Genomic DNA, 12917 nt, shown 5'->3' with positions numbered 1-12917 from the left:
CATAGATTAATAATAATAATTGGTATTTCTTTTAAATAATTATCCTAGAAATTATTTTAATGAAACAAATGGTAAATCATAGGGTGTTTTGCCATTCTTTTGGAATGTCATACGCCAAAAATTTCAGTCAATAAAACATGAGTAATCAAGTGCGGTTCGAAAATTGCTTCACTCAAACAAAAGGTATATTAACAGTTTTTTTTTTTATTTTTTTTTTTTTTTTTTTTTTTTTTTTTTTTTTTTTAAGAACGATGTGCAATTTCTAAACATCTTCTCTAATACCTTTCTAAATACCTTTTCTACTATAAATTGCAGTTAATGAAATTTAAGTCATCTAACGTAGTTTATTACTGCTGTCCTGAAACAGAAGGTATCACATGAACACAGAAAGAACACATGAACACAGAACACAGAACAATCACATGTTTTTTTTTCTCTCTGAGGAACAAATACAATTTTTTAACAGGCAGTTTTAACAGATTTTTAATTAGCTTAATTAAAAAATTTAAAATTTTTTAACAGAGGCAGTTTGAAAATTATTTCAGTGAATAAAAAGTAAATCAAACTCGTATTTTATATAAACAGATCTTTTTCAAAATTAGGATTTGTCGAAAATTCTATGAGACGATTTTTGAATTTTTTTTTTAAAAGTTCTAATAATCAAACCCAGTTGAAAAATTACTTCAATGGAGCAAAGCATAACGCTTCACTAGTTGAGGAGCGCAATTAACGTTTTTCACCAAAAAGATATTACGTTCAAGCAAACAATCAATAAAAAGTTCATTAATTTCTTGTTCTTCTTAGAGATTGAATAAATAAACCTAGAAAAAACGTTAAACCATCTTACCAGCTAGGTACGGCACAGTTTCGGGGCTAACTTCAAACTTGTCACGTTTGTACGTCTTGGCAACAATGCCTAAGAGGGTTTGCAGAACACGAGCAGTCCGAGAAACAGTTGTTGGAGCCGGATGCCTACATCCTTTCAATAAATGACCAACTACAGCAAAGTGGAAACTCCCTATAAAAAAGAGGAACTAAATAGAAAGTCAGAGTAGGCAGTCACATTAAAATGAAATTAAAAAAGCACCGAGCCGTAAGGAAATACTAATAAAAAGGAAAGAAAGAACAACAGCAACAACAAAAAGCAATTTATTCATACGATTCAAAAAAGTGAAAATTAGACATAAAGGAGAAATGGCTTTCTGAGCCGGCAGATTATTTTTTTTTTTTTATAATTCGTTTTTATTTTTTTTTGAAGAAAAGAATGATGATCCAAAAACAAGAAGGTCTAGACGAATATTCTGAACCACAAAAATAAGTCCAAGGCTATTAGAAATGATTTTTGCAAGGCAAAATACTATATCTATGATAGATATCCTTTTGGTTTCAAATATCCTCTTATAGTCGCATGAATAGTAAACCAATTTTATAGGCTGAGAGATCATGTCTCAATGTCTGATAATCCAAGCCAAAACTTTCCACATTCATCACCCTCAACAAAATCTCAAGGATAATAGGTCAATTTTATAATGTCATCCTATCCTAATATAGGCTTCATGTTTTCTCTCTCTTTTCTCTTCATGATAGTAAACTATTTTTTCTTTATAATTTTTAATTTTCAACTTTTTTGTTTTGTAATTATAATGCAGTATACTAGGAATTTATTTTTTTTTTCATTTTTTTTGGAATCTTAAGCTATAAAAAACATTGTCTGTTTTAACGACACCTATTTAAAAAGCGAAGGTAAGTAGAAACTTGTAATTCTAACAGGTTTAGTTGAGTAGAATCATCCTGTCTGAACGATATTATTGTCCTCCAATTGAATCTCAAGTTCAACTTTCTACCAGATGCTTAGTTTTTCTGTTATGCCTAAATTCATTAAATAGAAAATCAAATCTGACAAAAAATGAACGGAAAAAGGCGTATATCTTTCAAAAATCAGTTAGAAATTGAGTTCACTTCTTTTTTCTTTAGCACAGATGAGAGAGAGAAAATATTACTTTAATCAAAGACCAATATTCACAAAAATATTATATCAAACAGACCTGTAACTTGAAAATCTATTCATATTTGATAGGACTCACTTTTTAATCATTCACTATACACAAATATTAAACTACAAAAGATAAATAACAAAAAATAAATCTCATACATACCTCAAACCAATACTTACAGAAGACACCCCCCTCTCAATCATCCTTACTCATCTAGAAATTCTTTATATTACTTTTAAAAAAAGATACGCTCTTGACCATTCTAGTACTTTCAGGAAGACTATTTCAAACCGAAATGGCCACATGCCTAAATACAAAATGAGACCTAGCAATAATAATAATAAAAATATAATTTGTATTGGAAAACCTATGGGCACATCCAACTACAAAAGTATTAAACTCGAAACAAAACACTATGCCCTTCTAGTTGCAACGTCTGTGCCATCGTCTTCAACACGAAATGTCCCACCACAAGAATCGTTGATGAAAAGGTGCCAGAAAGGAGCTAAACGAATTTTCCTTCCAGCCAATAAACCCTAGTTTGAGATACACCGTGGCATCTCAGGAGAAAATGGCCCAAGCAATCCTCTTCGCATCGCAGAGCGGGTAGTTCTTCTTTGGTTCAGTTCTTCCCCTAAATTCGTCCCTCCTAATGTGTTCTCGACGAGATGGGGAAAAAATCTTTGAACAAGTAAGAATACCAATACAAAATTTGTACCTTTAAAACTCAAGCCAACTGCATGATCCAGCTGCTTAAAATGCCATTCAAGTGGCTCTCTGGCTGCCATTATAACTTGTTCAATTGTCTAAAAGAATAAAAAAAAAGTATATGATCAATCATAAAAAAATAATCAAGTATACATCAATAATATCGCGAAACTAAATGAAAAAAATAAGGGATTATTCATCATATAAATTTACATTACATTCCGTGCGTGTGTTTCAATCTTTCTTTTCACGTGTAGGAAGATCCTGTTCAAGTGACATCTCGTCAAGATTCCATGGGCATTGATAGCCACATGGTTAAAACAGTTGACGAGTACATCTTGTCTGGCTCTTAAGAACTGCCACATCACCGATATTAAAAACCAATCTACTAAAAACCATCTACTAAACAGTTTGATACTTCCGTTTGCTCTGCATTGCGTCAGAATTCAACCTTCAAGACAGAAAAACGAGCTAAGCCACTCCGTGGTCAAGATGCAGAGATTTCGCCACATCGCAAAAATAAATTACACCGAACATGTAGCCAACAAGATGCCACAACGGCTGAAATATCACACTCCTAAATAGCGTCCAAAAACAGCACAACCGTCCTAAAACGGCAGACAATCCTGGCACTCCTGGCAATCCTGGCACTAAACTACTAGAGCTCCTGTGGCTTAGGTACGTTTGAAAAAACGATATATGGACAACAACCGCGAGGAAGGCAACCAAAGAGGCCTTTCAGCGAATGCCAGGAAAAATGATTCTGGTAGAAAATCAAAAGAAGACCGGTAAATTCTAAAAACAAGAAAAAACTCGAAAAAAAAAATCAAGCAAGATAATTGGATTACACCCGATAAGTTAAAAGTCGTTTTACCGAATAAAAAGTTGTGAGAAAAAATCAGTAAACGTAGGAGCCTAAATATAAGAGTCACAACTTAAGAATTCTATTCAATGCTTCTTTTATCCCGATTTTTACCATGATTTTCTGAAATTCACTCTCCCCCCCCTCCAGATTGATTTCTCAGAAATTTCACCGAAACATTACCGCCATGTAAAATTAACAATCTGTATTCCGTATTAACACTCGTGTATTTGCAAATGTTATTTTTCGGGGAGGTTTTGGACAACCCTGCTTTGTTTCGGGGAAATCTGGACCCCCCCCCCCAAAAAAAATCAGTGGTAGCGAATGCACCGCTTCAAATACCCTATCTTCAAATGCCCCTTGAGAGTCCAATGTGTGCAATTTGGTAGAGCAAGTTTTAAAAGTGTATACTTCGATTTTAATATCCCCAATTTTGACGCCTTTTTTTCGAATTTTCGCGGAAAAAATGATTTCTCCACAATCTCCCCGAACATTATTAGTAAGGAAAATTAACGATTTGTATTTCTTGTTAACGTCCGTCTATTTTCAAATTTTATTTTCAGGGGAGATTTCTCAGCACCCTATTTTCTCTAAGGGAAATTCGGGGATAGTTACAAGACTGCTTCGATTACCCTGTCTTCGAAGGCTCCCTGAGAATCCAGTGTATGCAAGTTCTGTTCCAAAAGTGATAAGCCAGAAGCATAGAGAGTCGTTTCGTCCAGTTGCAAGATTGCAATTGCAACCCAGAATAAAGCAGCATGAATGGGAGATTCCTGGAAAAAAAGAGCCAAAGATAAAAACAATGTATTTAAAACCTTTAAGGAGAGTTGCCTTCTCCAGTGGAATTTACTCCCTCCTAGGTAGGGGTTTTCTCCTTCAGTTAAGTTAAGCTCATTAGAACGAGCTATGTGACGACATACTCGTCTTCTCCAATTGACAGCAGAAGTCCCACTGATTGAAGGTCAATTGGTTTAAGATCAATTAAAAGTCCCAATTCTTCAGTCCTAGTTACCCCAGTCAGTTGTGCTTATACTAAATACTTGTTACACTTACCACTACCCAGGGCCGTATCAAGAGGGGGCTGCCGGGCTTGAACCCCATCACAATCCCCATCCCCCATCACAATGAACAGAAAACAAAATAGTTTTCTGAACCGTAACTTGGTCTTAAAAATACAGATAAAAAGACTATTTTTCCTAAAAACTATTTTTCCGATTGGTAATTTGGTCTTAAAATGCAGGTAAAAGAAACTTTTAAGCCCCCCTCGAACAAAAATTCTTTTGGTATATACTGAGCTTCAATCGATTAAAGTTCAATTGATTACAATTGAAAAATAATTTCATGATTCCTTAAAGAACTGTTGATATATTGGCCACTTATCATATGGCACCTCCTGGGATGCAGAACCTTTAAAACACCTTTGTTTAGCACTACACGTATTTCAAACCCTCTCCCTTCAAGAATATTTCGCCAATGCCATCTGTTGATTTATAGAAGTGAAGGTTTGACAAATACAAAAACCATATCCATCATCCTGCTCAGAGAACCAGTAGCATGTGAACCAGAGAACCAGGGACATAGGGACACAACTACAATGGCGCGTAACTAATATGGCGCGTAACGACTTACGCGCGCGGGGGGCTTGGGGGGCGCGAAGCGCCCCCACCAACTAGGTGTTGGGGCTGTTTGCCATGCATTTGCATGGCAGCGCAAAATTTATTATATATAGCTATTTGTAGATTTGTAAATCTTTGTCCAAAAGCTTTTTTTATTCTAAAGTTAATAAAATTCGTTTCAAAGTTACTACTACTACTAACGACTCACAGCAGCACCAAGCCACAAGATTCCATCACAGCTACGCACATTCCTCCTCCATCCCAACCTATTCGACCTCGGTTTTTAAAGTTGATATTTGGATTGAAACATTGGCTAATAATTTGTCGATTGCGTTAATTCAAAACTTTCCAAATTATGTATTGAGTCACCTAATTTGGGTGACAAAATGTCAAATGACAGATTTTCAAATAGAAATAAATATCAAATGGTAAAATGTCAAAAAGCCAAAATGTCATTAAATGCCAAAAGCGTGTCATTTTTAATACAACAAGCTTTGGAAATCCCTCCCAAATAACATTATTTTAAGATAAATTTCCTTTTTCTAGAATTGTTATGATGCACTAACAGATACTCGTATTTATGAATGGATGTTGAGTAAAATTGAGAGAATCAATTCAGAGTTGACACGAGGAAAAGCTTAGGAAGCTGAGTACCAGATTTCAATTCAGTGTGTTTCTTTGTCTTTTCAAAAACTAATTAGCATCCACAAATTATCGCGCAGCCTGATTTTCAAACCTGAAATTTGAAATTTACGGTATCAAATTTGAAATATTTAAAGCTAATTAAAAGGAAACTGAATCAATTTAATCAACTTAAGGAAACCAAAATGTGAAGAGGAGTTTTTTATTTGCTATCCTGGACCTAAGTTATTCAATGATCTTCCATAGAATTGGCGTCAATGAAGGAAATGAAGGAGTTCCATGCTTCGCTGTAATACATATGTTTTAATAATTAGATAGGGTGAGAGAAGTAGGCTATGGGTATTACTGGTGTATGAGGGTGGATTTAAAGGTGAGTCTATAAGGTTTTTTTTGGTTATATGGGCGGTTTATCGTTGTTTTGAGTCTTTTTAATGGTTGGTAGGTTGGATTCATTTATGGGGTTTGGGAAATAGGAGAAGAGGAGCAGTTTTTTTCCTTGATTTTATTTTTTCGTTTGTTCTAAGAATTATAATCATTAGTTCGTTTAGTCTCATTTATAAAATGGGATCTTAAAAAATCTATATCCACAAGAATTATGTGATTTCCGATTTTTTTTTTTTAATTTGGCATGCCAATTTTTAATTAATAAAGAAAAGGAAAAGCCAAAAACAGAAATAAAATATAAGAGGAAGAAAGAAAAAGCAATTAAAAAAACGAGAAGAAAAAGCAAATCTATAAGAAGAATAAAGGAGCATAGAAGTGGAAAAAAACGGCAAAAAAAAGAGCAGGGTGAATTACCGGTCTAAGAAGTGGCTGCAACCGAGTTAAACACATAATTATGGCATCAATCAATGTAATATCAGTGAAACTTTCGAGGGCCTTTACAAGAATTCGAAGTAATTGTTTCACATCTCTGTCTGTTGTGGTTTTACCTAAAAAAGAGAAAAAAAAAGCTGAAAGATCTAACAAATAAGTACAATTTGCTACTGTGAATTGTGCTTATCTACTGTGAATTAGCACAATTATGCTAAGTTTACAACTTATATAGGTTACATATTACCTTTTTTTTCTTACTATGTTTAATACATCGGGACAAGGACAAACATATATAGAAGCATTTCGATATCAATATATCGATTCATTGATGAAGAAAAATATGACTATCTAATCATTGCTCTTTTTGACGAAATGATTTGGAGAAAAGGGACATTTCAAGGCACTTAATTAGAGAACTAAAAAGATAAAAAATGTAATTAATTTTTTTTTAATTATACAACATTTCGGATTTGACTTTTTTTTCGTAGGGGTAGGGGTTTTTAAATTATAAAATGTTTTTTTGTTTGCATTAAACTTATGCTGTAAATCCAAAGTGGAAGGTTGCTCCACTCGTATTAAGTAGTTGCTAAAGCACCCTAAAACGGTGAAAGTCCCTGACTGATAAAAAAAAGTGTCAGCAAGGGGTAAGGGGTGATGACATCTATTTTGGGACAATTTGAAAGACAATCACTATTGTTTATGTAGAAATGTAAACACTCGTTCAGACCATCGGTCCTCAAAATAAATTTCTCCTATCATGACTTTTTTGTGTTTTTTAGGTCAGCAAAACCAAAAAGAATTATCCAGAAGAACCTAAGATTATCCAGGATTATCCTGGATATATCCTGGAAGAAAAGGATTATCCAGAAGGATTATCATGTTTATCCAGAAGAAGGATTATCCAAAATATTTTGATATTTTATTTGGACTAGATAAGCTTCGAAACGTAAGAAAAGCTTCAAAAGACATTCTAATGGCCTTCGCTGATGGCAAAAATCTTGGCACTTATGTCACCTCCGTGTTATGTTGAGTGTATTGTTCGAAAGAGTAATTTTGTGTCTCGATGCCGTAAAAAAAGTATTTTTTTTATGTTAATGTTTAAAGATTATATGCTTAGATCTTTGAAATAAGTTAATGTTGTTTAGCTGTTTAGCTTTATGTCATCTGGGCTTCATTCTCTATGTTTCAATTCATTATTAAATGTTTACATTTCAATTGCTTCGATTTATGTAGTAGTAGTAGTAGTAGTAGTAGACAGGTTTAATAGCAAAAACTTGACAGCTATCGCTAATTTATCTTAATTTAGTACTCACTTATGCAACAAAAATCGATAACCTGGATGTATACAGTGTCTTTTAATTTAGTTTAAAATCCCCCTCAATATTCCCTGGAAGTTTCAACTAAATCCTCTTATCCATTCTTGAGACATTGCATACATACCCTTTTGACAACCTGGATACACGCAGGGTTTTTGATCTAATTTTAATTCTCCTCAACATTCCCTAAGAATTTCAAGTTAATATCCGTAGCTCTTATAATAGAGATGCGCCTTTTAGACAACAGTTTCAAATTAATATCCGTATCTGTTCCAAATATAATTAATATCTATAATAGAGATGCGCCTTATAGACAACCTAGATGCGGTTAGTTCTTTTTGATTAGTCTATTCAGTGTATTATTCAAATTTACAATTCAATTGCTTCAATTTATCTTAATCTTAATATTTCTTTTATCTTAATATTCCCTAGCAGTTTCAACTAAATCCTCTTATCCATTCTTGAGACATTGCATACATACTCTGTTGACAACCTGGATGCACGTAGCATTTTTTGATCTAGTTTTAATTCCCGTCAACATTCCCTACAAGTTTCAAATTAATATCCGTAGCTGTTACAATAGAGATGCGCCTTTTAGACAACCTAGATGCAGTTAGTTCTTTTTGATTAGTCTTTTCAGTGTATTATTCAAATTTACAATCCAACCGCTTCGTAATTACTTATGCACCTGAAAACGATAAGAGCCCTAGGTAGAAGAGCAGGATTGTACCGAAACGAGATCAATGTACCGAATTGTACCGAATGCAAAATGATGAAAAAGACCATTGTACCGAATGTAAAATGGGCTGAAGAACATGATTGTACCGAAGAGACCAATGTACCGAATTGTACCGAAAAGAGACCAATCAATTTTTACTTACTTATACACCCAAAAACGATAAAAGCCCTGGGCTGAAGAGCAGGATTGTACCGAAAAGAGACCAATGGACCGAATTCTACCGAAAAGAGACAGGAAAGAAACTAATCGCTTTGTACTTACTTATGCACCCAAAAACGATAAGAGCCCTGGGCTGAAGAGCAGGATTGTACCGAAAAGCAAAGCTTTTACTTAACGTCGTCCATACTTGTAGCCAATCACAGTCGAGTATATCCCTTGCACAAGCTTCCAGGATTTCCAATAGTGCGTCAATTATCGTCTCGAGGGAAGTAAGGGGCATTTTTTCTCGTTCATTGTTTGCCCCAGAGAATGTGCGTTCTACATTATACCTAAAATGAAACCAAAATAATAGGTACAAAAATAATCATACGCCCTCTAAACATATGAGAATAGGAAGCTATTATAATAAATAAAAGAATTTTAGAAGCAGCTGCCACGGCAAGTATATGCCGTAAGTATATGCTTGATATTTCTCAAAATTATTTTAGAATTATAAGTAAAATAACTTTTGATAACCAAATTTGGTCAGATCCTACATTTTATCTACGACGAAAGAAATGATAGGATGATAATGTTGCATTTTTAAAGATGAAGGGTGACAAAGTATTGTGCTTGTGGACAATCTGTGGACTGGAGATTGTCCACAGATTGTTACTTATTTGAACTTTGCACGTATCTCTTCTGAGGCGGAAACGGTCAGAACAGCTTCATTACTTGGACTACCATGGAAAATATTTACTCAACTCCTGGGTTCCTACGATCTCGCTGTCCATTAGACACATTATAAGTCGGTTCTCTTGTTTTGGGCTATCTTGACAGCATCTTCGCTAACATCAAATACAAGCGTACATGAAAATAACGAAGGATAAGATTCAAAATGGTTTTGATATCAACTCATCAATGAACACTGAAGACGACGATTTGTGAAAGAAGAAGCACAATCCCTTTGGAATGCATCTTACTAATGAAAAAAAAAAACGGCATAAAAAGGGCTAGATATCAAATGGTTCTACCTTAAAGAAAATGACTTTTGGTCCCTGAACGGCTAAAATTCTTTTTAGATCAAAGAAATCTACCTTAAGAGGCAGTACCAAAAATACGTTGATCTTCATGAGATTGATTATCCCATGTTCTAACATATTTAAGTACGTTCAAAAAAGTATGCGTGTATATTGAGCGTTCACCGTAATGGCTAAGCAGTGTGGCTTAGCCATCTTACCTCACTTATAGAAAACCTCATATACACCCTGATTGTTAGTATTCTGACCTCTATCTGTTTCCTTGCGTATAAAAGATGGTTGCTCAAGATAGAGGACTCTGATAACTGCGATTTCCGTTAATCTGAATGGTAAAAGTAACCTCTAGAAAAAAAAAGACAAAAAAAAAACAACAAAAAATCAAGAGGCATCCGAAAAAGTGATTCCTTGTTGCACAAAATGGAGGACTGTAAACCTCCTAAATAGGGTTTGGCGCTATGGCGATTCAAACGATGCAACATTTATTTCGATCTGAAACCATTCTTAAAGTTCCGATAAATTACTTTTCGCAACAAATAGGGACTTCATTTAAGGGGGGACTTCATTACTACGGACAAGAGTTCGCTCTTTACCAAGTTGCATTTGACGCTGCAACCATGAAAACAAGAATACAGTTGTTCCAGCTAGGCTTGAGTTTTATTATAAATTCAGTTCTAGGAGAAAAAGAGGAAGATGTGGGAGACGATTGGTGGTGTACGAGCCGATAGGATATCAAAATAATTCCTTGTGAATTTACTTTTCGGTTGATACCCGCATTTAGGTTCTTAAGAACCAATTATTTGCTTATATAAGAAAAATTAGCATACCATCTCTCAGTAGCATGGCGTATGCTAGAGCGGAAGGCAGTGACAGCGGCAGATTTGACTTTACTAATTCCAAATAGCAAAAAGAACTTCTGAAGGGAAAATTCATCCAAGCTGAGGCGAAGCACCCTCTGCGTTTCCTCTGAAAAAGAACATATAAACCAATAGAAATTCAAAGTTTTTACAGTGATGGCGTCAATTTAAAACCTAATAGAAGCCTTGATTAATCCAAACTCTTTGGCCCAACTAGATTGAGATAATATTTTTATCAAAATGCTTTTAATTCAATCAACAACTCATCAGAGTACAAAGGCCAATAAGACCAACAAACGCCTAAACCACGTCAATTTATAGGCTATATTCACTTTAGAGTCTCCACTTCTCCTGTGAGAAGTTGTCACGAAACGCAATATTTAGGAGAGTTTTCCAGTGATTCCACGAGCCGCTGGGACCGTTGTGAAGTAATGTTAAGAAAAACATCCCCCGTAGGCTTAATCTTAAATAATTATTTCTAAAATAAATTAGTGACACATCTCGGATTATTGGATCTTCCGATTCTTTGTTTCCCTGTTTAAATCAAGTTTTTGTTTTTAGGGGTTCATTCAATTGGAGATCGAAAGTCCTAGCGCCCTTTTTAAAAGCCGAAAGAGATTAAGAGTGTAACCAACGCCCCTTCACGCCCCCCTTTTCCCAAATACACCAGATCAAAATTTTGAATAGTCATTTTCTTCAAAACAGTTAAACAGTCAGATAACTATAGCTCATGTGTTAACAAACCCCCAGAGCCCTGGGGCAAAGCCTGCAATTCATGCAAGTTGCCCATTGTTAACATTCAAGGTTTTTGCAGAAGTGGTGGTCGCATTAACTCTGAAGGGGTTCATTCGATTGGAAATTAAAAGTTCTAGTTCCTTTTTAAGATTCAAAAGTGACCAAAGAGCAATTATCCCCCCCCCCTTCCCCCAATAATCCGGTCAAAATTTTGAGATTATTCACAGGCATTTTTAAAGCGTTTTGCCAATTTCTTAAATTTAATTTTTTTAATTTTTTTATTTGAAGAACCCAGAGCAAAGTCTTTGAAATTGGGAGCGTATACTTATGGGCTACAGCTTATATTAGCAAATCTGGTGACAGGGTATTGACCAAAAATCGTTCCAACTTTTTAACATCAGGCTTACTTCTCTCTAAGCCTGATTTCAAATCTTTTCTGGTCCGACTGGCTTGAAATTGATGGCCCTGGAGTTAGTTTCTGAGGTTAAGATGACTAGACTTGCTAATGGGTTCAAAGATTCAGTGCCTTCTGGTCTTGATTGTGTGCCCACCAATGTAGTGAAATTCACTCTTCCTTCAATTATCTCTCCTTTGACAAGACCTGTAAATCCGCCTTTCAAGAATGGAATATTTCCAGTTCTTTCAACAGAGAACTCAGGTGATTCTTTTATATATAGGTGGGCATTAGAGTGATCCAGCTAATTATCGACCGATATCTTTATTGTCTGTATTGAGCAAAATATTCAAAATGCTTTTCAGTCTAATTTCCTTTTTAGAAGCAAAGGCTTTTTGTCATGCTTTTCAGTTTGGCTTCCGACCAAAACACTCAACTGAGCATACTTGTGCACTCTATTAAGTTTGCTGCGTTCGGCTTTTGATTCAAATCTGATTCCTGTCGCTATATTTCTCAACTTCCGAAAAGGCTTTGACCCACAAAATTCTACTATTTAGATTATCATTATGGTATAAGAGTGAGTGCTAGCACTTGGTTTGATTCTTATTGGTCTGGAAGGTTCATTTCCATGGATCCTCTTTTTCGCTCCCCGTGTCAGATTGACTTTGGTGTCTCCCAAGACTCAATTCTATGATCAGTTTGTTCTTAATTTAGGTTAACGATTTTATTTTTACGGTGGTGAACAAAAAAAAAAAAAAAACAGTTTTTTTGTCAGCAATGTCGGCCCCAAATCTTTCCATGCCCACAAATATAGATATCCATTAACTGATGACATTCTAATGGCCTTCGCTGATGGCAAAAGCCTTGGAACTTATGTCACCTCCATGTTAAGTTGAGTCTATTGGTCGAAAGAGTAATTCTATGTTTCGATGCCAATTTGACTGACATTAAATTTTGCCGAGTTGAGCTTCCTGATTTTCTCATCAATTCCTCACGCTTACCCCCAACTTTAAGAAATTCATCTTTTAAGGGGTTCCCTCAGGGGGGAGGGGTCCCTATGTTC

At 35.0% G+C, this 12917-nt stretch overlaps 1 protein-coding gene across 7 annotated transcripts in view; it reads right to left on the bottom strand.

The window, feature by feature from the left end:
* Positions 1-12917, bottom strand: part of LOC136033630 (neurofibromin-like) — a 212509-nt gene that overhangs the window by 50280 nt on the left and 149312 nt on the right. For all 7 annotated transcript variants that reach the window (XM_065714435.1, XM_065714436.1, XM_065714431.1 and 4 more), the window contains 6 exons: positions 10696-10834; positions 8955-9181; positions 6621-6754; positions 4197-4337; positions 2713-2800; positions 848-1018 (listed from right to left, as the gene is read on the bottom strand). In XM_065714435.1, coding sequence (XP_065570507.1) covers positions 848-1018; positions 2713-2800; positions 4197-4337; positions 6621-6754; positions 8955-9181; positions 10696-10834 — 900 coding nt within the window. The remainder of the gene's footprint in view (positions 1-847; positions 1019-2712; positions 2801-4196; positions 4338-6620; positions 6755-8954; positions 9182-10695; positions 10835-12917) is intronic.

This window comes from Artemia franciscana, chromosome 12 (genome assembly GCF_032884065.1).
Source record: "Artemia franciscana chromosome 12, ASM3288406v1, whole genome shotgun sequence".
NCBI classification, from domain to species: Eukaryota; Metazoa; Arthropoda; class Branchiopoda; order Anostraca; family Artemiidae; genus Artemia; species Artemia franciscana.
The sequence above is the reverse complement of the archived record's forward strand: the minus strand, read 5'-3'. Positions and strand labels throughout refer to the sequence as shown.